Source organism: Danio rerio, chromosome 9 (assembly GCF_049306965.1).
Source record: "Danio rerio strain Tuebingen ecotype United States chromosome 9, GRCz12tu, whole genome shotgun sequence".
NCBI classification, from domain to species: Eukaryota; Metazoa; Chordata; class Actinopteri; order Cypriniformes; family Danionidae; genus Danio; species Danio rerio.
In genome coordinates this window covers 4,491,826-4,516,886 of record NC_133184.1, presented here as the reverse complement: position 1 = coordinate 4,516,886, position 25,061 = coordinate 4,491,826, and the positions used below count along the sequence as shown (strand labels likewise).

At 35.8% G+C, this 25,061-nt stretch overlaps 1 protein-coding gene and 1 long non-coding RNA gene across 2 annotated transcripts in view; one reads left to right on the top strand and one right to left on the bottom strand.

Annotated features, from left to right (window-relative positions):
* Positions 1 to 2,576: 2,576 nt before the first annotated feature.
* The window catches only part of kcnj3a (potassium inwardly rectifying channel subfamily J member 3a), a 34,737-nt gene continuing 12,252 nt past the window's right edge, over positions 2,577 to 25,061 (top strand). Inside the window, exons 1-3 of the mRNA XM_002663310.8 lie at positions 2,577 to 3,282; positions 7,859 to 8,527; positions 12,743 to 12,959. Coding sequence (XP_002663356.3) covers positions 7,865 to 8,527; positions 12,743 to 12,959 — 880 coding nt within the window. The 5' untranslated portion in view covers positions 2,577 to 3,282; positions 7,859 to 7,864. The remainder of the gene's footprint in view (positions 3,283 to 7,858; positions 8,528 to 12,742; positions 12,960 to 25,061) is intronic.
* On the bottom strand, positions 4,859 to 7,630 carry LOC141376053 (uncharacterized). The gene is made up of 2 exons (XR_012385134.1): positions 7,532 to 7,630; positions 4,859 to 6,712 (listed from the first exon to the last, which is right to left on the bottom strand). It is a non-coding gene; the product is annotated as an uncharacterized lncRNA (long non-coding RNA).

Here is a 25,061-nt window from a genome sequence, read left to right as displayed (position 1 = left end):
AGTCTGCAGACAGACCCTACTCCCTCCCCCTTCCCTAAACGCAACCAATACTATTTTAAAAAGCACCTATTGACCTGCCCACCCCCTTCCCCAAACCAAACCCAACGCACTGTTTTGAAAAGCAATCCAGAAAAAGAAAAGCCCTCACCTGGTTTTTACAACGTTTTCAGATTTTACCACATTCTCACCCTGTTATTTACTTGTTTATTTATATATGGCTATTATTATTGTCTTACCTGCTTTCTGGAATTGTTCTTCACCAGATTGAAATCTGTCACTGCAATCAATCTCTGCGTCTCAAGTCCACCGACATACGTATCAAGCTACCTGACAAAGTGCTAACACTGGAAAAACTGTCCACATCCAGATAAGCCGTCAGCGGGCTCAAAAAGGATGGTGTAATACTGTCCTGTAGTGTTTGTGTTAAAGATGAAATGCAGCCATACGTAGCTCTGGCTACATAAGTTTCTATCTCCAGGAACATACACAGGGCTAAGCTTTCAGAATGAGCCAATGTTGTTTAATTTAGTTGCATTTGTTCTGTTGTTACATTCAATGTAAATATGTAGGTTGGTAGATACACATATAAGTCAACCTGATGATCAGTGTCATTTGGTGGAGTTCATGTATTTCAGTTGTAGGACATGAGAGTAGTCTTCATTAAAACAGCACAATTAGTGAATAAGCAGCATCTGTTTCTGTGTGCATTTCATTTACTCACTGAAAAAAAAATTATTTCTGCATAACAGCTGGAAAACAGCTTTCACAGCACTGACAACTCCTATTTATAAGTAACACATAATAAAAGATCTAATTGTTTCCCTCTTTATTATTTTATGTTTTTTTCTTCTTTTTAGTAATTTAAGGTTCCGTTTCGGCTTAGTCGTAGACCTCTGTCAGCACAGTTTTGAATTCCTATTTCTATTCGTCTATTACCATTATTTTATTTATTTATTTATTTATTTATTTATTTATTTATTTATTTATTTATTTATGTATTTATTTATTTAATTTACATATTTATTTATTTATTTATTTATTTATTTATTTATTTATTTATTTATTTATTCATTCATTTATTCATTCATTTATTTATTTGTTTGTTTGTTTGTTCGTTTTTAACTGGCTTAACTTTACCCTTACTTAAGATTAAATACAGATTTGGTTTATTGCCTCTTTTTGGCTTGGAAAATTGTTTTATGTATATGTATTTTTGTATGTATATATATAAATTTATTTTATTATTTTGTTTTAGTATGTCTTTGTCATTTACTCTTCAGTTTTTTTCTTTTTATTGTCACCTATGTTGTTGTTAGCACTATTATCAATATTATTATTTCACAACCTGTATATTGATTATTACATGTATATATATATGCACACTGCTATATGCTGATGATTGTCTATGGCATGCTTTTCTGTGTTAAAAAAATACAAAATAAAAGAAAAAATTGATGAATAAAAAAAGATCTAATTGTATTGGATCTGGCTGTGCAAACTGAGCCTTGCATACAGTCCCTTTTGCCCTTTTGCTCTTTGTGTACAGCTTGCACTGATGAATAAATGCCAATAGGGTAATGCTTGCTAAAAAATACACAAATAAGAATAAATAATAAATAATTAATAATAATTATTAATAATGATAATAAATAAATAAATGGATAAATATATATTTATGTAAACAACCGTTGTACAAAATTCAAATCAGGAAGATGTAAAAGTTATCTATTTTTGTTATTGCCTTTAACCATTAAGTATCTCGTAAGTATTAGCCCTTTAACTACCCCAAGAAAAGAAAATTTAATTTCATAACTCCTAGTTGTGTTGCTAGTTAACACACTCAATGTTTTTTTTTTCAACAAATCCCAGGATTTCTAAAATATTAACCTCTACCAAATGGTAGAAATGTCAGTTTATGGTAAAAGTACCTACCTAAAAGTACAACCCTAAACCCAAATATGAAGTGTACGACCAATTTATTATTTAAAAATATTCAAAATACAGCATTTTTGAATACTATTCATTCAATCATTTTTGGCTTAGTCCCTTTATTACGGGGGTCGCCACAGCGGAATGAACCGCTCGCAACCCATCTCTGGGAATTTTTGAATTCTAAATCATCTTTATTTTTGAAGAATGACAAAAAATATTGCAGATTCTCTTTTAACATGCTTTCTTGTTTTTGTTGTTTTGTTTTGATTTTTTACAACCAAAATCAAGTGTAGAAGTGCAACAGGATTATGTTTGTTTGATTTTTTTTTGTAAATCAATAATGCTATGTGTGTAAACCATTATTTAAAACAGTCATTCTTTAAATTACTTCATCAGTCTTTATTTAAAACAGTAAAAACATGGTCAAACGTTTGATAAGAGCAGGCAGTCTTCAAGTATGAGCATAGTTTCACGTGCACTGTATTACCTGCGTATATTTGCATTACACGGAAGGTAGGCTATGTGTACACAGCATGTTGATTTTTAATATCACACTGTGGGGTCAAATCCCTTGTAAGTGTAACTTCCTTAACCAATAAACGCGAATTGTGATTGTGAAGTTCCGCCCTCCACTGGTGAATGATACACACCGTGAGGAGCTTTTGGACGCTGCGAGAGAAACGCGCAGAAGAGACAAAGAACAGCCTCGCGCGCTCACGCTGAGGGTCTGAAGGACGCGACCTGCATGTCCCTGCAACCATTTGACAATTTTCCTTTAATTTTTATTTTCTATTGTTTATGAAACGAGAACGATGGGAACTACTACGGAGCGAACGAAGCATATTGTTCATCTGTATGACTGAGGCGCGTCCGGGTGAAATCATAATTATTAATTTGGGTTTTACGCAAACGCTGGCTCTGAAAAACAAAATCTGGTTAAGTTGACAAATTATCTACTTGCGAGCAAACAAAGACAGATTATAAACAAAAAAAACCGAAACGAAAATCATCACATTTTAGTATCAATCAGTAGTTGCGCCAATCGCTGGAGAAGTCGACCGCGCGCATCTGTGATCAGACTGCTCAGTTGTGATCAGCAATCAGCCACAACTTTGAGCTGGGTTTGTGAAACTCAAATGAACAGATGCGCGAAGACAGACCGTGTGTTTCAGGAGCAGAGCTGCTGGACAGCGCATGTGGACAGTTTCCTACATCTTCTTTCATCTCAGACAAGGAAACGTGTCATTTTCCGTAAATAAAAAGACGACTGTTTCAAGCCACGGTTTATCTTGAAATCGGATAACACAGGCGATGAAAAGAGAGAGGAAAGTCCTGCATGCTGAAATATAGGTAAGTTTTTGCTCCTGTCTTTTCTCGTCTTTCCGGTTTTCATTAAACCAAGGGCTAGTCTTTTAAACGCTTCTCTATAAACAAAACAAAACAAACTGTTTATTTATTCCCCAATTTCTATTTAACGAACAGTAGATTTTTTCAACACATTTCTAAAAATAATAAGTTTAATAACTCATCTCTAATAACTGATTTATTTTATCTTTGCCATGATGACAGTAAATAATATTTGACTAGATATTTTCAAAACACTTCTAAACAGCTTAAAGTGACATTTAAAGGCTTAACTAGGTTAATTAGGTTAACTAGGCAGGTTAGGGTAATTAGGCAAGTTATTGTATAATGATGGTTTGTTCTGTAGTCTCGGAAAAATATAGCTAAAAGGGGCAAATTATTTTGACCTTAAAATGATTCATCAAAAATTAAAAACTGCTTTTATTCTAGCCGAAATAAAACAAACAAGACTTTCTGCAGAAGAAACAATATTATCAGACATACTGTAAAAATGTCCTTGCTCTGTTAAACATCATTTGGGAAATATTTCTAAAAAAGTAAAAATAAAATGTATAAAAAACAATAGATAGATGGATGGATGGATGGATGGATGGATGGATGGATGGATGGATGCTAGATAGATAGATAGATAGATAGATAGATAGATAGATAGATAGATAGATAGATAGATAGATAGATAGATAGATCATGTTCCATGAAGATATTTTGCAAATGTCCTGCTGTAAATATTGGAGAATGAGGACAGTTTCAACGCTTTTTACATTCCCTTCAGTTTCACAGAGAAAGGTTTTTTGGAATTCAGATTTTTAATATAGTAAATCCACATCTATTAGACACTCACCCACATTGCTTTAAAATGTGTATATATGATAATATATGCAGAATTTAAGAACTTATTGAACAGACAAAGTCGAATGTCGCAACTGACCCTGAGCAGAGGGACAGTTACAACATTCATTAAAATGTAATAATGAAATAAATCTAAAACATCAGGTTGGATTTATTTTTATTTTTTGGTAAACAGGCTAAATGTAAATTGGTTAAATTGTTAAATGTGTTACGTTGGCCATAAAAATACAGACTATTAAAAAAACAAGCAGCAGCCAATTATCAGACCTTTAAAAAGCTGAACAAAAATATATATTTTACTGAAAATCTAGAAAGAATCTTTACTAAACTACTTCTTTTAGTACTACTTCAACTTTAAGTTGAATTAATCAATCAAAGAATTCATTTTTTTCAAATTAAATAACATTGAAACTGTGATCAAATGAAAATTGTACCTTGCTAATATGGCAAGCTTTTAAATGAATTATGAATGAACAGCATGTTGTGACTGTCCCAACTCTGTCAACCCTGAATAAACTGTTAATGCTATAGGGAGATACAATAGCTTTAACGCTTGACAGCTGAAAGCTAAGAAAACTGTGATTTAATTTATAAGAAATAATGTTTCACAAAAACAGATTAGAAAGTACATTTTCTAAACAATAAAAGAAAATACTTTTTTTTTTTTTTTTTTACCTAAAAATGAGTTTTATACTGAATGCTGATTTCTCTCGGATTGAAGGAGGGTCTGACTGAGAATATGTAATATGAATGTCAGCACACTAGCTCATTCCTGAACGAAGGAAGTTATATCAAAAATGCATTTGTGATTTTAAATTTCCTTTATATTTAGATTTATTTTAATCTTCAGTTTCCAGATATTTAAATAGTTGTATCCCTGCTAGACATGGGACAATAACCATAATAAGGTATACCGCGATTTGGAAAAGTCAAGGTTTGAACATTTTCTGCTTTACTGTTCCTAAGAAATGAGACACACTTTTTATTTACGATAATTTTTTTCATTTATTTTAGTTTTTTTAGTACAGCAGTATCTCCAGCAGAAAAGATATCCAAAGATGTCATTTTAAAATGTAAAGAAACCTGTGTTTTTGAAACAAACGAAGACAGCAGAAGTCATAGATTCATTTGATTTGTATAGCCTGACATGTTTACGGTTCCAATTTTTTAAAAATAATTCTGAAAGTAAAATATATTGCGCACAAAGGGGAAAAAATGGTGTTTTTTAGCCAGACATGTAAAAAGAATATATTTCAAAACAGTAATCACAATACAGTCAAACCGTGATATTTTTATCCAAGGTTATCACACCATTCGAATCGGTAACACACACTATAAATCATTTATTAAGCATTAGCAAATAATGAATTCATTATCTGTTAAGCATTAACTCTACATTAATAAACGTTAGTTAGCAGTTTATAACTGCAGCTACAAATGCTCTATTCTTGACTTATAAGCACCTATATAATGTGCTTAATAATTGTACTTTCATATTTAGTTAATGATTTTTTTCATTACTAAATTACTAAATCACATTATTTACAAACCAGTTGTATTTAAGAGTAGTTGAGGATTTTTAGGATCATTCAGAATGAGTTAGTAAATGATTAATAAACTAATAAAATCAACGTTTATGTCTCTTATTATTTAGTCATATATTAATAGTTAACTAATATGTTAATAAATGCTTTATTAACTCAACTTCATCTAGTTTTGTGACCTAATCTAAAGTGAGGACTATTTATGCTTTATAAATTCCTCATAAATGACAATTAAAGGCTCAGAATCAAATGAACAACAATCTTTGCAATCTTATCTAAAAAGTAAAATTACTGTAAAGTTTAAACATTGCTGAATAACAGGAGTGCCAAACTATGACATCCAACTGGATAAAACAACAACAACAATATAATAATTTAACAATATAATAAGATGTAATGTTTAAGCTCTACAGTGATTTTATTTTAGATAATGATGCAAAGATTTATTTTTCATTTGAAGTATGATTTCATTTGTGTATCTTTAAATGAATAGGAATGAATAATGTCAGATTTCCTGTTTAGAATTAAACTGAGCCTTTATTTGTCATTTATAGAGGATTTATAAAGCATAAATAGTCCTCACTTTAGATTAGGTCACAAAGCTAGATGAAGTTGAGTTAATAAAGCATTTATTAACATATTAGTTAACTATTAGTATAGGCCTGAATAATAAGACATATAAATGTTGATTTCAATAGTTTATTAATCATTTACTAATTCATTCTGAATGATCCTAAAACCCTCAACTACTCTTAAATACTAGAGGTTTGTAAATAATGCAATACTTAATTTAGTAATGAAAAATAAATCATTAAGTAAGTATGAAAATACAATTATTAAGCACATTATAAATATGTTTGTAAGTCAAGAATAGAACATTTGTAGCTGCAGTTATAAACTGCTTACTAATGCTTGTTAATGTAGAGCTAATGCTTAACAGATAATGAATTCACTATTTGCTAATGCTTAATAAATGATTTATAGTGTGTAATTATAAAGTGTTACCTCAGAATCTTATACCGCTGTCACGGTATGTTGACGGGACGGAGACAAAAAGGTGTAGGATCCAATTGTATTTAATGATGATGTAGTGCAGTAACAGAAAAAAAAACAGGAATGTCCAAAAATTCAAAGTAACAAAATAACAACAAACTAACAAAACAAAGAACTATGACTGAATAACTAGAACAAGGCTCAGGAACTATGGCAGGATACAAAACACTTCTTAGGAACAACATAAGACGAACAACAAACTGACAAACAATGGGTGAATGGTGTATAAATAGTCCATGAATCAACAGGAAAAACGGAGACAGTTGTGATGCAATCAGTATAAGTGGGTTCCGGGTGTGTGCGCACGAGGTATGTATGAACTTGTAGGTTGCGTCCGAAACCACCTACTACTCAGTAGGTACTGCATTTGAATGTAAACGTACTACTCGGCCGTTAGAAAAGTACGTTCTATACAGTATGAATGGAATTCGGACGTACTACATCCGCCATTTTGTCCTGGTCACGTGACCTACCTGCATCAGTTGCGTCGCTTTACTTCCATTCATGAATTTGCTCGCGGGGCATCATGGGATAGCGCAGCATGCATGGGATGCGCACTCCGGAATCTCGCCGGAAGTAGTAAGTCATCCGGGTACTTCTCGCATACTGATTTTCGAATTCTATGAATTGGGACATACTACTCGGCTCGCATACTGATTTTGGCGTACTATATAGTATGGAAGTATGCAGTTTCGGACGCAGCCGTAGTCTTTAGGAACTGTAGTTCGCTCACAGAGTTCATTAGTGAACTACAGTGCCCTCTGGTGGTTACAGAAAGTCATGACAACCGCCCCATGCCTAATCTCTGCCCAATCCTATCCTAACAAACTGTACATCAATGGAAACCTTATTTATGCAGCTTTCGTGTTTGACAATGTATAAATCTCAAAAACAAAAAAAATAACAATACACTCATGACTGGTTTTGTGGTCCAGGGCTAAATATATCATTCAAAAGCTTGTATAACATTCAACATACGGTACTTATGAGTTATACAGGATTATACAGTTATGCATTATATAGTTACACATTGGCTTTGGTCTACTCTTTTAATTGAGGGAAAGACAATGACAAGTCTAATAGGCTGCTCAAGATTTTTCTTTCTGTTTCTGCAGGATAAGATGTCTGCACTCCGTAAGAAATTTGGAAATGACTATCAGGTAGTGACCACTACCTCCTCCAGCCATCTGAAGGACAAGAGGAGGAAACGACAACGATTTGTGGATAAGAACGGACGATGTAACGTCCAACACGGAAACTTGGGCGGAGAGACCAGCAGATATCTCTCCGACTTGTTCACAACTTTAGTAGACCTTAAATGGAGGTGGAACCTTTTCATCTTCATCCTAACATACACAGTGGCCTGGTTATTCATGGCGTTTATGTGGTGGGTCATTGCATATATCAGAGGCGACCTGAACCGAACCCATGATGAGAAGTACACGCCATGCGTGGCCAACGTGTATAACTTTCCCTCTGCTTTCCTCTTTTTTATTGAGACGGAGGCCACTATAGGATATGGCCACAGATACATCACTGATAAATGTCCAGAAGGGATCATTCTCTTCTTATTTCAGTCCATCCTAGGCTCCATAGTGGATGCCTTTCTAATAGGCTGTATGTTCATAAAGATGTCTCAACCCAAGAAGAGGGCGGAAACTCTGATGTTCAGTGAAAATGCAGCCATTTCCATGCGTGACGGCAAACTCACGCTGATGTTCAGAGTGGGAAACCTGCGCAACAGCCACATGGTTTCAGCCCAAATCCGGTGTAAATTACTCAAGGTATGGAGCTGCCTTATTTAATAAGATTACATTGTGAAATTGCATGTAAATACATATACTCTTTTGTGCCATTTAAAAAAATGTTTTCATGCATGTCGCCTTGTTAATAGTGTCCTTTATGAACATTTTATTTTCCAGTTTTTTTATTTTATTTTTTTTTAGAAAATTGTATTTGAATATGTGGCAATTATAGTTGCTGGTGGGCAAATATGTTCAATGTAAAATTTGAATAGGAGGAGAAAATTTGGCATTCTCACTCAAAACAACTGCTTTCAACAGATCATTCAAAACCATTTGATATGAGCCCCCTGAAAATGATCTGCCATATAATTTCATTAATTTGAAAGCATGAAGTGATGAAACACACACAGTAGTTTCCCCTACAGACTACTGTGTGTCAAAAAGATAATTGAAAAATTGCAAACAGCTTAGTAATAAGTAAAGCTGCTGATTCTGTTTGTGGAGTTGTTTAATGATCTGATGAGCTGAGATTTTGAGAGATTTATTGAGGTTCCAGTTGAGTTCAAGACCATGTCCACACATGCACAGGAATTTTTCAGGAATTCTCAATTTTCCTTAAAAAAAAAAAAAAAAACACAGACCCTAGTGCTTTTAAAAATCTTCACCCTGGCAAGAGTTTTGAAAATGTGGTTTTCAGTGACCTGATATTGTGTTTTTGTGTAGAAAAAAAGCTGCAGTTCAATCCCATGTTTGTGTGGGAAGTAGGGCCTAAGGTTGTGACTGGATTTGGTTGTAGTTTTGTGTTTTTCTCAGTGATTCCGCTTTTTAACAGCAGGAGTTGATTATTCTCTGTTCACTCCGCACTTTAACTCTGCTCCAGTGTTATTTTAACTCTTTGGGGGAGTGGGGCCAGTGGGAGACATTTGAGAATTTTTACTGTATATTAAATTGTGTATTAAAAAAGGTTACTTTAAAGTTAAGATATCAGTTAAATAGTTATGTTTAGATAGGGTACTATGAAAGCAAAAATCATTATACAAGACCAATATCCTGGATTTATTAACTTATTAACACATTATTTCCCAATTTCACATTATTTATAAGGTATTTGCCCACCGGCAGCTATAGTTGCTGCTTGAAAAAGTGTATTCCAACACGCCCGAATTGCTTTTGCGTCCTGCGCTTTGCACTTTGCGCATGGATTGTCAAAATAGAGCCTACTGTCTGTAAACATGCTTTTTCTTCAAAATCCTCAATGATTTTCTGGTAAAACAAATTTCAAACATGAACAAAGCTTCCATGTGTGTTTCTAAGAACTGTTAATGTCTATGGGCCCTATCATACACCCAGCACAATAAACCGCAAGACATGTATGGTGCGATTTGTTGCTATTTTCAGACCAGGGCAACCCTGATTTTCACATTTTGCATCATGTTGTTTAAATAGTAAATCAATTTGCGTCACTTTGTGGACTCATGGGTGTGCTGGTCTAAAAAGGAGGTGTGTTAAGGCGCATTGTTGGTGCGTTGCTATTTTGGAAAACTTAAATGGACTGCGCCAAGTCCATCTCTGCAATTACACTTATGTAATGCTAGGAGGCAGTAGGTTTTCATGTTTCCTTGGTGTCCTCTATAATGCTACCTTAATGTCCAAGCTAAAACTCGCTCATTCAGAGGAGGGAACCGATGGACATGCAACCACATTAATCATAGGTAAACAACAGTTTGAACACAGTTTCCATCTAGAGCTACTTCACGGGACTCAACACTTGTAAACACTCACTCCAATGACTACTATTTTTCAGTTTATTCATGACAATTTGCATTTGTAGAATGTTATTATTATTAGCAGTATTATTTATTTTATGCATATTTATATTTGTTTCAATAAAAACAAGGTTTAATTTAATAAGAAAAGGATGTGTGTTTGGATGTAACCAAAATAAATATTTATATCATATTATTATCCATTTATTAGTCTGCAGGAAATTAGAACTGAATTTAAAAATAGTTTTGAAAAAAATCTTTGCACATAACAAACAAAATTAAATATGTAGGCTAATGGATGTCTTCAGTGGAGTGCGTACAACACAGTTTCCTAATCCATGAAAGGAAAGGAGTAAAGTAAAGAGTAAAAGTATAGTAACGAGAAAGTAAGGAGGCTGAATGGAGGAGGCTCATTCTTTATCCTCGTGCTGCAGATGGTCTGTTTAACTGTTTTCTCACTAGTGAAGCATTCAGTTTTTCCACTTACAAAGTCCGCCATGTAAATAGCAAATGCACCATGGCGTGAAGCAACTGACTCTTAAAGGGAGTGTAAGATGAGATTGGTTTAAAGCACGTTATGCTCAAAACACACCCAGAATTTATTAAGAGAACAAGAACAACCCTGCTGAGGCCATGCACTTAGACTTTGCACCTAGATAATTAAAATAGAGCTTTAAATGTATCAACTGAGTTTATAATGCAATAAAGACAATCTTCTCTAAAGCTTTTGCTAGACCAGTTTGGATTTGGTTATATCTTGTTGAATTTCTGGGTAAATGTATTTATTGTATATGTATTAGCTCAAGATGTTTTCATCATGTCGATGCTGGGTTTCACACAAGACCTTCATGTCATCCCAACGCAAACCGATTAAGTTAACTTAATTGTATTTACAATTTTAAGTTGAGTGCACATAAAACAATTAAGTTATTCCAAAAAACTCAATAATTGTATTGTTTCAGCTCTTTCTTAAAGGGTCATTAAACACCAAAACTCAATTTTTGAGCTGTTGACAGTCGTATATATTTCACATATATACACATATATTTCACTAAAAAGTGTAAATTGGTTGTTTTTGCGTTATTTCATGCAAAATCGTACTTCCAGTTTGAAAGGGCCATGAGATAATAGCGTGTATTCCAGCGTGCAGACTGGACGTCTGTGCCAGAGTGTGTCCTATTACGTCTTACAGTGTGCTGCATTGATGCATGAGTAAGGCTTGGTTCAAACCAATCAGCGCGCTCTATTGTGCAACTTCATTAATATTCATTAATGTTACAGTGTTTAGACGTGTTGGCAAAACAAGCGTGAAGTGTTGCTTTTATAGTTTGCTGCAGTTAAGTTTTGTTTTCATTTTCTCTCTGTGAGAGCTCAGCTGGAGTCATGCGTGGGTTACAGTGTATGCGACGCTCGACAACAATAACTTACGTGTCTAAGGAGGAACATTGTTTACCTGAGAGCTGTTCTCATCTGCAAACGCTGAGATCCGGATTCACTTGTAGTCTTCTCTTAATAAAGACGCGGCTCTAGTTGCTGGGGATTGTCCTGTCTCTACAGATTTGGTAAGTGAGGGACCAGTGCTCTTTGTTTATTCAGTTTGTTCGTATCGAACTAACTATTGCACCGAGTGTAAACATGTTAGCACCACAACCAAACTTTAACCTCGTGTAGGATTTATACCGCATTTTGTGACCGGAACAACACACGCTGCTTTCTGACGCTACCTGCTGTGTGCATCTAAGTTTCCGGGAAATGCTGAGGGTTTTTTCTCTCATTCGCCGTGCGGTATCAAACATTGCATGAAAAATACACACTTAGAGCAGTTCCTCGAATCAAATATCTCGTTTGTCGCAGTCAAAGTCCACCATTTAATAATTTGGCAAATAATTCAACTACAGATATTCATGTAAACACAGTCACTTTCTCCCATGTCTGTGTGTGTGTTTTGACTCTGAAACTTGCGTATGCCCAAATAGACACTACCACACCATCCCTCTTTTCTTCCTCCGACACTCCCCCCTAAACAGAGCTGTTCACGCCCACTTTTCTAACTTTTTCCAAAGTAGAGGTGTGAAAACACCCTTCTGAAACGTGGGGGTTTCATGGCCCTTTAAATAAGTAGTTTGAACAAGCAGCAAAAAAAGCACACAAATAGACGACTTAAAACAGCAATGTTGAATATGGGGGTTTAGAACTTTTTATATCCTTTTCTATGCCACTAAACTGAACTACCACCACCAACAGCTGGAGCTTCAGAAAAAGATTCTATAAAGAATTTGTATATTGTTTCAGTCTGAGGAAAGTTAAATCTTTTTGATTGCAACTGTACATCAAAATGTTGTTTGGAATGCTACATCTGGTCATTAGTTGTATTAAAATGTAATTTTCAACCTCTCTGCCCTTTTGATGACTGTCTACCCTCTCAGCTCAGTTCACGCTGCAGTGTTTAAAGCAATGTTTACACCCCTTTCTCTTCTTGCCCCTGCAGTCTCGTCAGACGCCTGAGGGCGAGTTCCTTCCCTTGGATCAGCTGGAGCTGGATGTTGGCTTCAGCACTGGAGCGGACCAGCTCTTTCTTGTGTCGCCACTCACAATCTGCCATGTGATTGACACTAAGAGCCCCTTCTATGAACTTTCACAACACTCCATGCAGACAGAACAGTTCGAAATTGTTGTGATTTTGGAGGGTATTGTTGAAACAACAGGTAAGTTTCCTTTCTGCTATTTCAATCCTTTTTTGCCATTTTCTAGTCAATAAGCTGCTGTAAGATTAAATAAACACTAGAATACACTATACTACTTTTACGCAGATTCTAAATCATGCTGTGTGAAATGGGTTCTGACTGAAAAACTCAACAACTATGATCAGAGACCAATAGACAGGGCATTGGGAAGTTTGGGGAGAAGTTATAGACTGCAATGGGAAGAAACCTAGACATATCTCCTGGAGTGACACAGAAACAGTGTCCACGTCTGTGTACCTGGCTGTATATCTTTTTAGAGAAAAGAAAGTGACACGCATTTATCATTTCACCACTTTCTGAGTGATTTGAAAGTCCGTTCTGAATGGACAGTGAAAATAAAAAGGGATATCAGACCTCATTTTCAGCTAAGTCAATGTAAATGGCACTAGTTAGATAACGTTTTCTTTCAAAAACAGATGTTTTAGATGCCATTTATCAAACTCAAGTTAACAAACTGATGCTTTCTCTATATTAGACTTGTCATGATACTGAATTTCGGTACTGAAATCCCAACATTTTAGCACTGTTGGGCTCGTTTTTAAACACAGCTGATTTGCCATAGTATTCACCAGTGCTCAACAGAAAGGACTGTGATTGGCCATGCAGGTCATCAGCACCTCACCTATTTTTATTGAGTAAAAATGAGCTTTAAAATGCTCCAATGTTCCTGTATCTTTGATTGCACTCGGTGAAGAGCAGTGGACTGATGAATTTCACGGCCAATCACAATCATTTTTGTTAAGCACTGGTGAATACTATGGTAAATCAGTGGTGTTTAAGAACGCGTTTAAATTGCCTAAATGTTAGAGGGAAATGGACGTTTTTAAAATGTTAGTAGTGAGACAACACTACAGAGGACTGCATTCGTTTTATCGCTCATCGTATTACATGGGCTAAAGGAGGGAAGTGTCCCTATGGTGTTTACTTGGTGCCATGAACTGAAACCTATGAAGAAGCTTAAGATTATTACTCATAAAGAGATTATGATTTTGTTTGATGCCTAATATGCTTTTAATCGTTTAAATTAAACTTAACTGAATGATATTAAAATGAAGTTTACACCATATCTGCACTTTGAAATCGCGGCAACAGCTGGAGGTTTGTAGTTCACAGCATGTTGTTGCAATGTTTACAGTGCTGATCCTATACTTGCGGGTTTCTTCCCACCGCAGACAAACTTTCCTTTTTTAAAATATACATTCAGAGATTGTAATCGATATGCTTAAGCTTTACAATAACAATAAACAGAAAGAAAGCAGAAACATTTATTTATTGACCTTCAACTCTCTAAGCAGAACACACAACGCTTGTTCCTGCATCTCCCCTCCTTAACATTCTTTTCTTTCTTTTTTGACCTTTTCCCAAACAATCTGGATTGCAAATTTACTTAAGGGTACCATTTTGCAGCCTCACGTGTGACTTATTTCATTATCACCCCATGTGTGAGGCAGAGATTTGTCAACAATTGTTTCTTTCAGAGTGTAACTGCAAATATGCCACAAAGAAAAGGCTCAGGGAATCAACCGGAGGATTGAATAGCTATTATTAATTTAACACTAGAACTACCGAGGCAGTCATTTTGACCCTTTCTAATTTTTGCAATTTAATTACTTATTAAATTAAACAGCCATATCTATAATTCGCTTTTTTATTTATATGTCTTTATATGACTTTTATTATATGACTTTATATGTGTGATTTTCCTTTTAACATTGCTATTTTATTAAAATGACAAAACACAAAAGTGTTATGATTATTTTAACACTGTAAAGTTAGCTATATATATATATATATATATATATATATATATATATATATATATATATATATATATATATATATATATATATATATAAATAAATCAACACATTTATAATTCACAATCCAGATATGTTAACATTAATTAAAATAATAAGTTGTGATAACTAATCGGCACAATATTTTTTTGCAGTGTAACTAGAACTACTATACGTCATGGCCGCATACATTTCAGTTGTCTGCTACTTTTTCCTGTAAATAAATATGCATGCCTCTGTTGCCAAGCTACTTCCTGGTATCAAAACAACTTTCTGTTGGCAAAAACATAACTTTACTTCAGATATGTCTTTCAAAACAGCATATTCATTTTTTCTTTTGCCACAGGCTGGTTGGCTGGTTTTAGCTGGTTGACCAGCCTGGTTTTAGAGGGGTTTTGGCTATTTCCAGGCTGGTTTACAGCCATTTTCAGCCTGGTTTTAACTGGTCTGGCTGGAAAATGACCAGCTAAATCCAGCTAAAACCAGCTTGACCAGCCTGGTTTAAGCTGGACATAGCTGGTTTTGGCTGGACTCCCAGCTTGACTACGTTTTTCTTCAGTAGGGTTTGCAGTGTCTCAAAAACTAAAAGTTTCCAGAGAAAATTGTGTTGTGTACGAAGCCCACAGACTTTCAGAGTTTCGAACGTTTGGTATTTTAGAACATCTTATTCTCATTTATCGTTCATCCTCCACAAAATTAGCAGATGTTTTTATGTCTGTGCTCTTTTAATTCTTTGAAACTGAAGTCAAAATGGATATAATGCCCTGTTTTGTAATATATTTAGATTTAAAAAGCTATTTCCAGCATAAAGCTGCATGCACCAGAAAAAAGGGACATTGTAGCTGTTCACCTCCTGTTAAGACGAGTTTCTAAAACAGGAGGCATGGGGTATCTCACTGGCCCTGAAGTGAACACAATTGATTGCGTTCTATTGATCAGCAAATGAAGTGTGATTGTAAACATGCTGTTTGGGGACACTGGTAAAACCAGTCTCTAGCAGTGTGTATCCCTTAACACAAAAAGCAAGACAAACAGACAACAGGGGTCAGTAGTTTAAACACATGTTTAGGTCACAGTGTGCAGTGTGTTCTATAGTATTCCACCCTGATTTCTGTATGTAATTAATGCTTATTATGGCCATTCAGTTCACACTTTGCAAATACTTGACCTTTTTTAGGCGAAATCGATCATTTTAAAACTTGCTAATTGCAGATAACTATCACTATTCACAATTGGATACTGTTTGTTTGTGATATGTTTTATATTGGAACATGATCAAGGAGAAAACATTCATATCAGACATTTAGAGGTGGACATGTCATCCAAAAGTTTAGTTATTAGAAACATCTCAGCTTAATGATACTGCCTACATGTTTGCATATCTCACTAGAGCTGTTCTTTGTCATTCTGCTAAGAACACGACAGGAAGTCTCAGCTGCAGATCTCTTCCAATTTCTCATTATCTTCCTCCAAGAATGGAGAAATTGTTGGTAATTTGGCTCTAGGTGGGCAGTAACAGAGCCAGAATCTTGTTTTTGTCCAAAGTAGCTGAATTTTCATACACACACACACACATTTGTTTCACTATATTAGTAAGTGCATTGTATGTACATTATAGTTTTTATATAATGTATATATGATGTATTTGTTTCTGCTATATAAATATATATATATATATATATATATATATATATATATATATATATATATATATATATATATATATATATATATATATTATGGAGTTTGCATGTTCTCCCTGCGTTCGCGTGGGCTTCCTCCAGGTGCTCCGGTTTCCCCCACAGTCCAAAAACAAGCAGTGCAGGTGAATTGGGTTGGCTAAATTGTCCGTAGTGTATGAGTGTGTGTGTGAATGAGTGTATTTGAATGTTTCCCAGAGATAGGTTGCGGCTGGAAGGGCATCCGATGCATAAAAATTTGCTGGATAAGTTGGCGGTTCAATCCGACCACGGATTAATAAAGGAACTAAGCCGACAAGAAAATGAATGAATGAATGAATATATATATATATATATATATATATATATATATATATATATATATATATATATATATATATATATATATATATAAATTCAATTACATTTATTAGTAATATTATTTTACAAATTTTACTAGAGCCAACAACATGGTATCATATTAGAAGGGCAATTCAGTAATTGCTGCAGTATTTCAGTGGAGTTTAAATCTTCAGGATTTAATTATCTCCTTACCATTCTCCTGCTCTGATTTCTCTCTGCTGAGCTCAGTTTATAGTTTGGATTTCATATTTTTCTTGATTTTTTTTTACAATCATCCTATTCTACGAAGTAAGATTTTGTTTATCTGTTTAAGAGGAGTGTTTATTAAATTTGGTTTTTAAGTGTATTTATTATTGTCATAAAGTATACAAGTCGTTCAAGAATGCATTTATTTCAGACATTGCTGACTACATTTTCCAAAGTTAGCAATGCAGGTGAGCTAATCGCATCATTTAATATCACAAGAGCCTGTCCCTGAACTGAGAACAAATACAACTGAACAACATCAGCTGCTCAGCTGAGCCAATTATTCTCTCTCTCTCTCTCTCTCTCTCTCTCGCTCTCATCTCAGTGTCTTTAACAGTTACATATAGTACAGATAATGTTATATCAGAGGAATGTATTTTTACCAAAGATGTCTCAGTTATATTTCTACCAAAGATGTTAATTCTTCTCTTTCAAAAGAACGACAAAAGTTGCTCTTAAGTCTTTATGAACAACAGATGAAACATAAAGGATAAAAGCTTGTGTGCATCTCATCGCAGTCACTTCTAATTGGCCAGCTGCTGTTATTTAGTTGCTAAATTAGCATAGATAAAAGATTTTACTGTTCAATCTGCTTGATTAATCTAAAGGGGATACACGGTTTCCAGAAAATGTTTGTCATTATTTTTCAATAAGGGGGATGCCATCCCCCCATAACCCACTTAAATCAAGCTCTGTGAATATATTATTGCATATTGATGGAACAACATTATTTGTAAGTAAAAGAAGGACTTCTCACCAAACATGCAGAGTATACAAAACACATTTATTTCATCAATGCAGAATCCCAGTATATTAGACATCACTTCACAAGCATTTCTCCTGTAAGAGAGTCGTGTGGCATGAGCACAATACAATGTTAATAACTGATGAACAGTGCAAGTACCAAATCCCAAGACTCCAGTTTTCTGGTGGCTGTAACACTGTTTCTATGGCAACCCACTTTGTAAACCCCTCCCCCATCCATGTATGTTTCCATGCAGCTTCCTTTCCTACGTATGATTATTATGAGGCCATGAAAACTGTGTAACAAGTACTTTTTCCTCCGACAGACCGGACATGCATCAGAGGCATGCATCAGAGAGACCAGAGAAAGAGGTCAAAGTACTAAAAGGCTAAAAGTTTGCACTTATTAAAAATATATTCAGGTGAACAGATAAAGTGGCAAATTGATGTCCAGGAACTGACAAGTTGTTTTATGTCTGTGGTTTTACAATTTTAATAGAATAACAATGAGAGATTCTATAATCCATCAAACCTTACCTTTTTAAACACGGTAAACTGAGCTTTCAGTTCACTCACCAAACATTCCTGAATATCTAACACTTCAGCAAAGGCTTTAGAGGAATTAAGTATAACTACACACACATTGCAGTTTATTTAGATTTTGCTGTAAAATTGGCCCTTTTTATTTAAAATAATTAGGAATGTTAGTTGAACGCCTTTCTGAAAACTTTCTCTGTTTACTTTTTTGACTGTCTATATTTGTGCTGCTACTTAATATGTAATGTACTGTAACTACAGTATCTAAGGCTTTGAGTTTAAATATATTTTAGTATTTAAACTCTTTATAATATATTATGATTACCGGGAGATTATCACTCATTTACCAGCATGCGGGAGTCTCTGTGCATGATGTGCGGGAGACTACCGAAACTTCCAGGAGACTTGGGATGTCTGGAATGACCTCCCGCCCCACTCATAATTCTCTCTTCATATAGCCGTATGCCTATTACATATCCATAAAACACTGTGATATAGCCGGGCTCAGATCGTTTGCTTTCTCACTACAATTGATCCGCTCCAGAGTTCGTTTCAAACTAGCCGAGATCACCTCATTCAAGTGATCTGGTAACACTTTACAATAAGGTTCATTAGTTAATGCATTTACTAACATGAACTAATCATGAACAACACATGTACAGCATTTATTAATCATAATTGAACATTTACTAATGCAGTATTACTATTCAAGTCTGTGCTTGTTAACAGTAGTTAATACACCATGAGTTAACATGAACTAACAATGAACAACAGTATTTTCATTAACTAACGTTTAATAACATGAATATATACTGTGGTAAATGTTTTGTTCAATGTTTGTTCATGTTAGTAAATGCATTACTTAACATTAACTAATGAACATTATTGTAAAGTGTGACCAGTGATCTCAGAGCGATTGTTTTGGCGCGGATCCGAGCGCGATTGGTGGTTTCACGTATGCCAAACGAACCACGCTAACTAGGCAAACGAGACTGGTTCTGAAACAAAAGTGTAGGTGTGAAAGCACCGTAATATTCATGAACTGGTTTAGTGGTGAAGTCGGGTTATGTAGGGCCTTAAACATTAAACAAATATGTACAAATTTAATAATCCCAACTAAGCAGTTTGTATTTCTTTAATATTGAACAATAGTGAAATTGAACTGGTTTCTTATCAAGGGTTTTTATAGATTGTTTGTATAATGATTCAAGTGGCTTCAAAGTTTTAATGCTGGCTTGGGACCAGGTGGTTAAACAATAGTGATATGAGAAATGATCATGAAGTGATCATACATTAGGGAAAGTGTTCAGGTGGCTGTATTAATTGCTTTGAGAACACCGACCGCTGTTTGGAGAAGGTTAAGATTGATGTTAATCATATGTGAAGTTCATGTTAATATTGTTCTTGTTTTTCAATTAAATAAAAAAAAATGTATCCATAGATACAAGAAAGAGTATATTGGGTCTATGTCCTTTTTAGTTATATACACATGCTGTTTGTTGTTATTTTCCATTAAACTTATCCCAGCATTTTGTGTCCCTGTCCACATTATCATTTTCATGAAGAGGATTTCCTGCTTATTTTCTCTGCAAAGCCTATTGATGTTTTCTAGAAGGATGCAGCCTGCAGCAAAAAAATCCCTTCACAAAGAATAATCAAAATCCTCTCAAACGCACAGTGTAAATTTAGCCTTGCACTGAGATCAGTCTGATAAAGGCTCTCATAAATACAGACTGTAAGCTTTGAGCATTGCTCAGCTGTTTTGCAACCGGTGATAAGGAGTTCCATAAATGATGAAACCAGTGAACTAAATATAGCACATCTTGCTGGCAAAACCATATGCTGAATTATAGATGCCGAGATATGCTAGTGGCCATTGCCTGCTGTAAAACCTGAAGTGTCAGGTCAGGTCATTTATTATTTTTAGTGTATTAAATGCTTCAATCTTTGTGATCTAAATCTAAACTGATGTAATTTGAGTTTACAACACAAAAATGTACTGTATGACGTCATTTATAAAATGTTGTGCAGAAGTCATGATAAATTTGTACTAAGGTCATTCCGCAAAAGTGCGATTCAGAAAACGTGTGCACAAAAGCCCTGTCCTCCAGATGTGACATGTATAAAGAGATAATGAGCTTTAAATTGTGCGCAGCTGACTGCAGTCAGATCTCCGTCTTGTAAACGCCCTTAATTCATATCATTACCATACACAAGAGCACATGCCAATTTCTGGCTTATTATGCTTAAGAATGATGAGCACAAATTAATAATAATAATTAAAAGAAAAACTTTTCACAATCTGAAATTGACATCTTGCTGGCGAAGGTTGAAGCTTGTGCCGGGACAATTTTTAGGAGTTTCAGTCATCTTATAAAAAACGAAGCCACCCTACTTTGAAAATAACTTGCAGCGGTCATACGGGTGCAGGGTTCACCAAACTTGTTCCTGGAGAGCCGGTGTCCTGCAGATTTTAGCTCCAACCCTAATCAAACACACCTGAACAAGCTAATTAAGGTCTTACTAGGTATACTCGAAACACCCAGACAGGTGTGTTGAGGCAAGTTGGACACTGGCCCTCCATGACCGAGATTGGTGACCCCTGCACTAGAGTTTGAGCAGGCAAAATTCTGTCGTACAACTCTGCGAAAAGGGGCGGTATTAAACATGATTTGACATTTAGCAGAGATAAGGTTTTCAAGATGAATGGCTCTGGCTTTAGGGGTCAAAAATGCCAAGAGTCTTGGTGTCGCCTCACAGAAAGAAGGTCGCTGGTTCGAACCTCGGCTCAGTTGGCGTTTCTGTGTGGAGTTTGCATGTTCTCCCTGCCTTCGCGTGGGTTTCCTCCGGGTCCTCCGGTTTCCCCCACTGTCCAAAGACATGCGGTACAGGTGAATTGGGTAGGCTAAATTGTCCGTGGTGTAATGTGAATGTGTGTGAATGTGTGTGTGGATATTTCCCAGACATGGGTTGCAGCTGGAAGGGCATCCGTTGCGTAAAAACTTGCTGGATAAGTTTGTGGTTAATTCCGCTGAGGCGACCCCAGATTAATAAAGGGACTAAGCTGACAAGAAAATGAATCTTGGTGTTGTTCTGGAGTCAGATATGAATTTTAATATTCATGTCAAATCAGTATACTAAATCAGCATACTATCATCTCAAAAACATTGCAGTAATAAGATGCTTTGTTTCCAGTGAAGACTTAGAAAAACGTGTTGATGCTTTTATCAGCAATAGGGTGGATTACTGTAATAGACTCCTCACTGGCTTTCCCCAAAAGACAGTCAGACTGTTGCAGCTCATACAGAACCCTGCAGCCAGGATTCTGACCAGAACCAGCAACTCAGAGCACATCACACCTGTCCTCAGGTCTTTACACTGGCTCCCAGTTACATTCAGATTTTTAAGTATTAATACTTGTTCATAAATCAATAAATGGCCTAGGACCTCAATACATGACAGATATGCTGACTGAATACAAACCAAACCGATCCCTCAGATCATTAGGATCAAGTAAATAAAAAATTCAAACAGTTCAGTCAAAGTAGAGTATTTCTTCATATTAGACAACGTGTTAGCATGCAATAATTAGCCATGCTGAAGAACAAACTGCTTTTAAATGACATGCCAATGAAGATAACTGATGTGTATGTTGTATATCTGTGTGTTGTTTCATACGTGAAATAGGCCTGGTAATCGAGTCTTTAGGGAATTCCCATGGATGAGCTAAATGGTGATGCATTATTTAAGAGTGTGGCACACAGCCCCATGTGAACCATGTGAGGGAAAAATATCTTAGAAAGTTCTGTCATACATCTATAAAAGAGAGAAAGAGGCTTTAAAACCTCTTTAATTTACATTAAGATTTCAAAAGGAAAAGTACAACACCAAGAACACCAAACATCACCATACAAAAATAGCATGTTCTCTTCACATAACATACACAAAGCTTCATTTCCACACCATTTTCATTTAAATTCAAGTAAATTCCCTCTAAGTTGATAAAATGTTTATTCCATTCTAATCCTTGACTTAATCAAGACAATACATTTTCCAGATCTCTGTCTTTTCTCCTTAAATAGCCATGTGTGTGTGTGTGTGTGAGAGAGAGAGAGAGAGAGAGAGAGAGAGACAGAGAGAGCAATAATTGGCAGCTGATGTTGTTCAGTCGTGTAAATGATTTGTTCTCATTTCAAGGTTAGGCTTGTGTGATTTTACATTCATGAATGATGCGATTATCTCACCTGCATTGCAAGCATCTGAAATACAGTCAGTAATGCTTTTAAAAAACAACATCCATTTTTAATATTTATATGGCAATAATGAATACATTTACAAACAAAAATTCTTAATGGTATTAAAGCGAAAAAACAAAAAAAAGTTTTTTTGTACAGGATAATTATGGAGAATCAAGAAAAATGTCTTTTGAAAAGTTTTTTTTTATATAGTAGGAGTGTGATATGGCTGTATATTAGCACTGGTGGGAAGCTAAAGCAGGTCGCACACCAGAAGCACCGCTCGGCGATGCTCCACGCAGCGCCATGCATTTTAGAATTCTAAACATAGGTTTCTATCAGGGTACACACACCCGCGCCGCAAGTCGGCTGCTGTCGACTCAGGATGCTGTTCATATTTCAGCCGCCCAACAGAGCCGCATCTGATTAGTTCATCATAGTTAATATCATGCAAATGTGCTCGAATGTGCCCTTGTGGCTTATGTATTCTGGGAATTCTGTATTCTTCGCCCTAAAGCTAAAGAGAATTGGAACACCCCTACAACTTCACGGGAGCGTGCAACATGAGGGGTGGGGGTACGGGGTAGAATTGGGACTGGACCTTAGTGTATTCTAATGTTTTACACAGTATTCCAGTGTCATTGAATGACAGATATGAAAAAATGTTGTGGGACTACTATACAGGAGTTATTATTATGGATTAAAGATAGCAAAATTTTGTGTTTTTTTTTTATAGTTTTTAAGCTTGATGGTAAAACACGAATGTCGTTATGAGTGTAATAAAACATGTGCTTGTTTGTTTTAAAAATCTGTAATAATGACAAAATATACAACCTTACTGCTGTTGTAGATGGTGTAGTCTAGGAAATTGTGAGTGTGGTCCTGAAAAGTCTCGGTTTTAAGGACTATGTAGCCCTTACCCTAAACCCTACACCTCCAAGCTCAAAAGAAGTGGGGCATCTCAACCCCTTCACTGTTGGGGTTTCTGAGGAAGGATGAGGGAGCGAGAACTCAAGTGCAGTATAAGATGGTTTATTAAAAATTAAAAGAAAACAAAAAGAAAACAAAAACCACCCGAGGGGGAAAAACATGACTAAAACACAAAAAGGCTATTAAACTTGGCTGGCCAGGGCTGAACAGGGGAAAACACAACAAGACTGGAGCAGGAACAAAGGGGAAGCATTGAGGACAAACTGGCACAGGACATCAGACAAGTGGGAGCTTTAAGCAGAAAGAATTAACAAACTAACAGGTGAACTGAATAAACTAATAATGGGATAAAAAAGTGGATGGGACTACACAATAGACAAGATAGCACATGACACGAAGACTACACAAACCATGTGCTCAAATAAAACGGGACTAGAACACGGAGCCAATGAGTAAACTCATTAACCACTTGTTCACATGAAACAACAGTAAAGCATGCAGCGCATGTAAACACAGCACCAACAGAACACAAGACACGAGCACACAATAAATGAAAACACTTACTGTGAACTCACACATGCAATACACATGTTAAATCCCAGTGCCAACCGAAAACAACTGGACCTAGACTCTGAGAATGAAACAGCATGCTGCAGACAAAACAAACACAAACAACAGATAGAGAGCTCGCATTCCGAGCATGCCAAGACTGCGCTCGTACTAAAAAACAAAACAAACACAAGAACGGAATAAAAGAGCTCGACCCGGGAAAACTCAAGCAAAGCACAACATACAAGACAGGACAGGACTAGTGTCTGGACTAGTCCAGAGACCAAAGTGACAGAATCTTGACATTCACGTGAACATGCACAACGAGAGGTAGGGCTAAGGGAAAGGGCTGAGAGGTAGAATTGGGATTGGGCCTTAATGTAGTACACTGAAAAAAATCAAAAAATTCTTTAAAAAAAAGGGGGGGGGGCATGTTGCCACGTCTATGGTTTTCCTATGGAATTCAGAAACTTTTGATCTGTGAGTATTTTTTTTCTTTTTATATCTAACATAGCCCTATTCCCCATACCCCCCACCACCCCTTTTTTATTTGCTATTTGGGCTTCTTTTGTTGTGAAACCTGGCAACCCTGAATAGGGCCCCATTGTTATGCTACACCTGTCAGACACCCCAAAAAGCAGAAAAGGAATGGTCATTTGCTCTTTTTTTCTAACCTCCCTTGCTGGACAACCTCATTTACTCTGTCTCTTTCAATCTATCCCAGTGACACTCTACATAGGAATGTTCTCTTTCTTCTTCAGCTCTACCTAAATGGAAAGCAAAACCTTTCTAGTGGAAAAAGTTTTGGTCGGGACGTGCAGGAATCAATAGCCTTTTTGAAATCAAGAAAGGTTTAGATGGATGGCGCAGTAGGTAAATCTGTCGCCTCACAGCAGGAAGGTCGCTGGTTCGAGCCTTGGCTGGGTCAGTTGGCGTTTCTCTGTGGAGTTTGCATGTTCTCCCTGCGTTTCCTCTGGGTGCTCT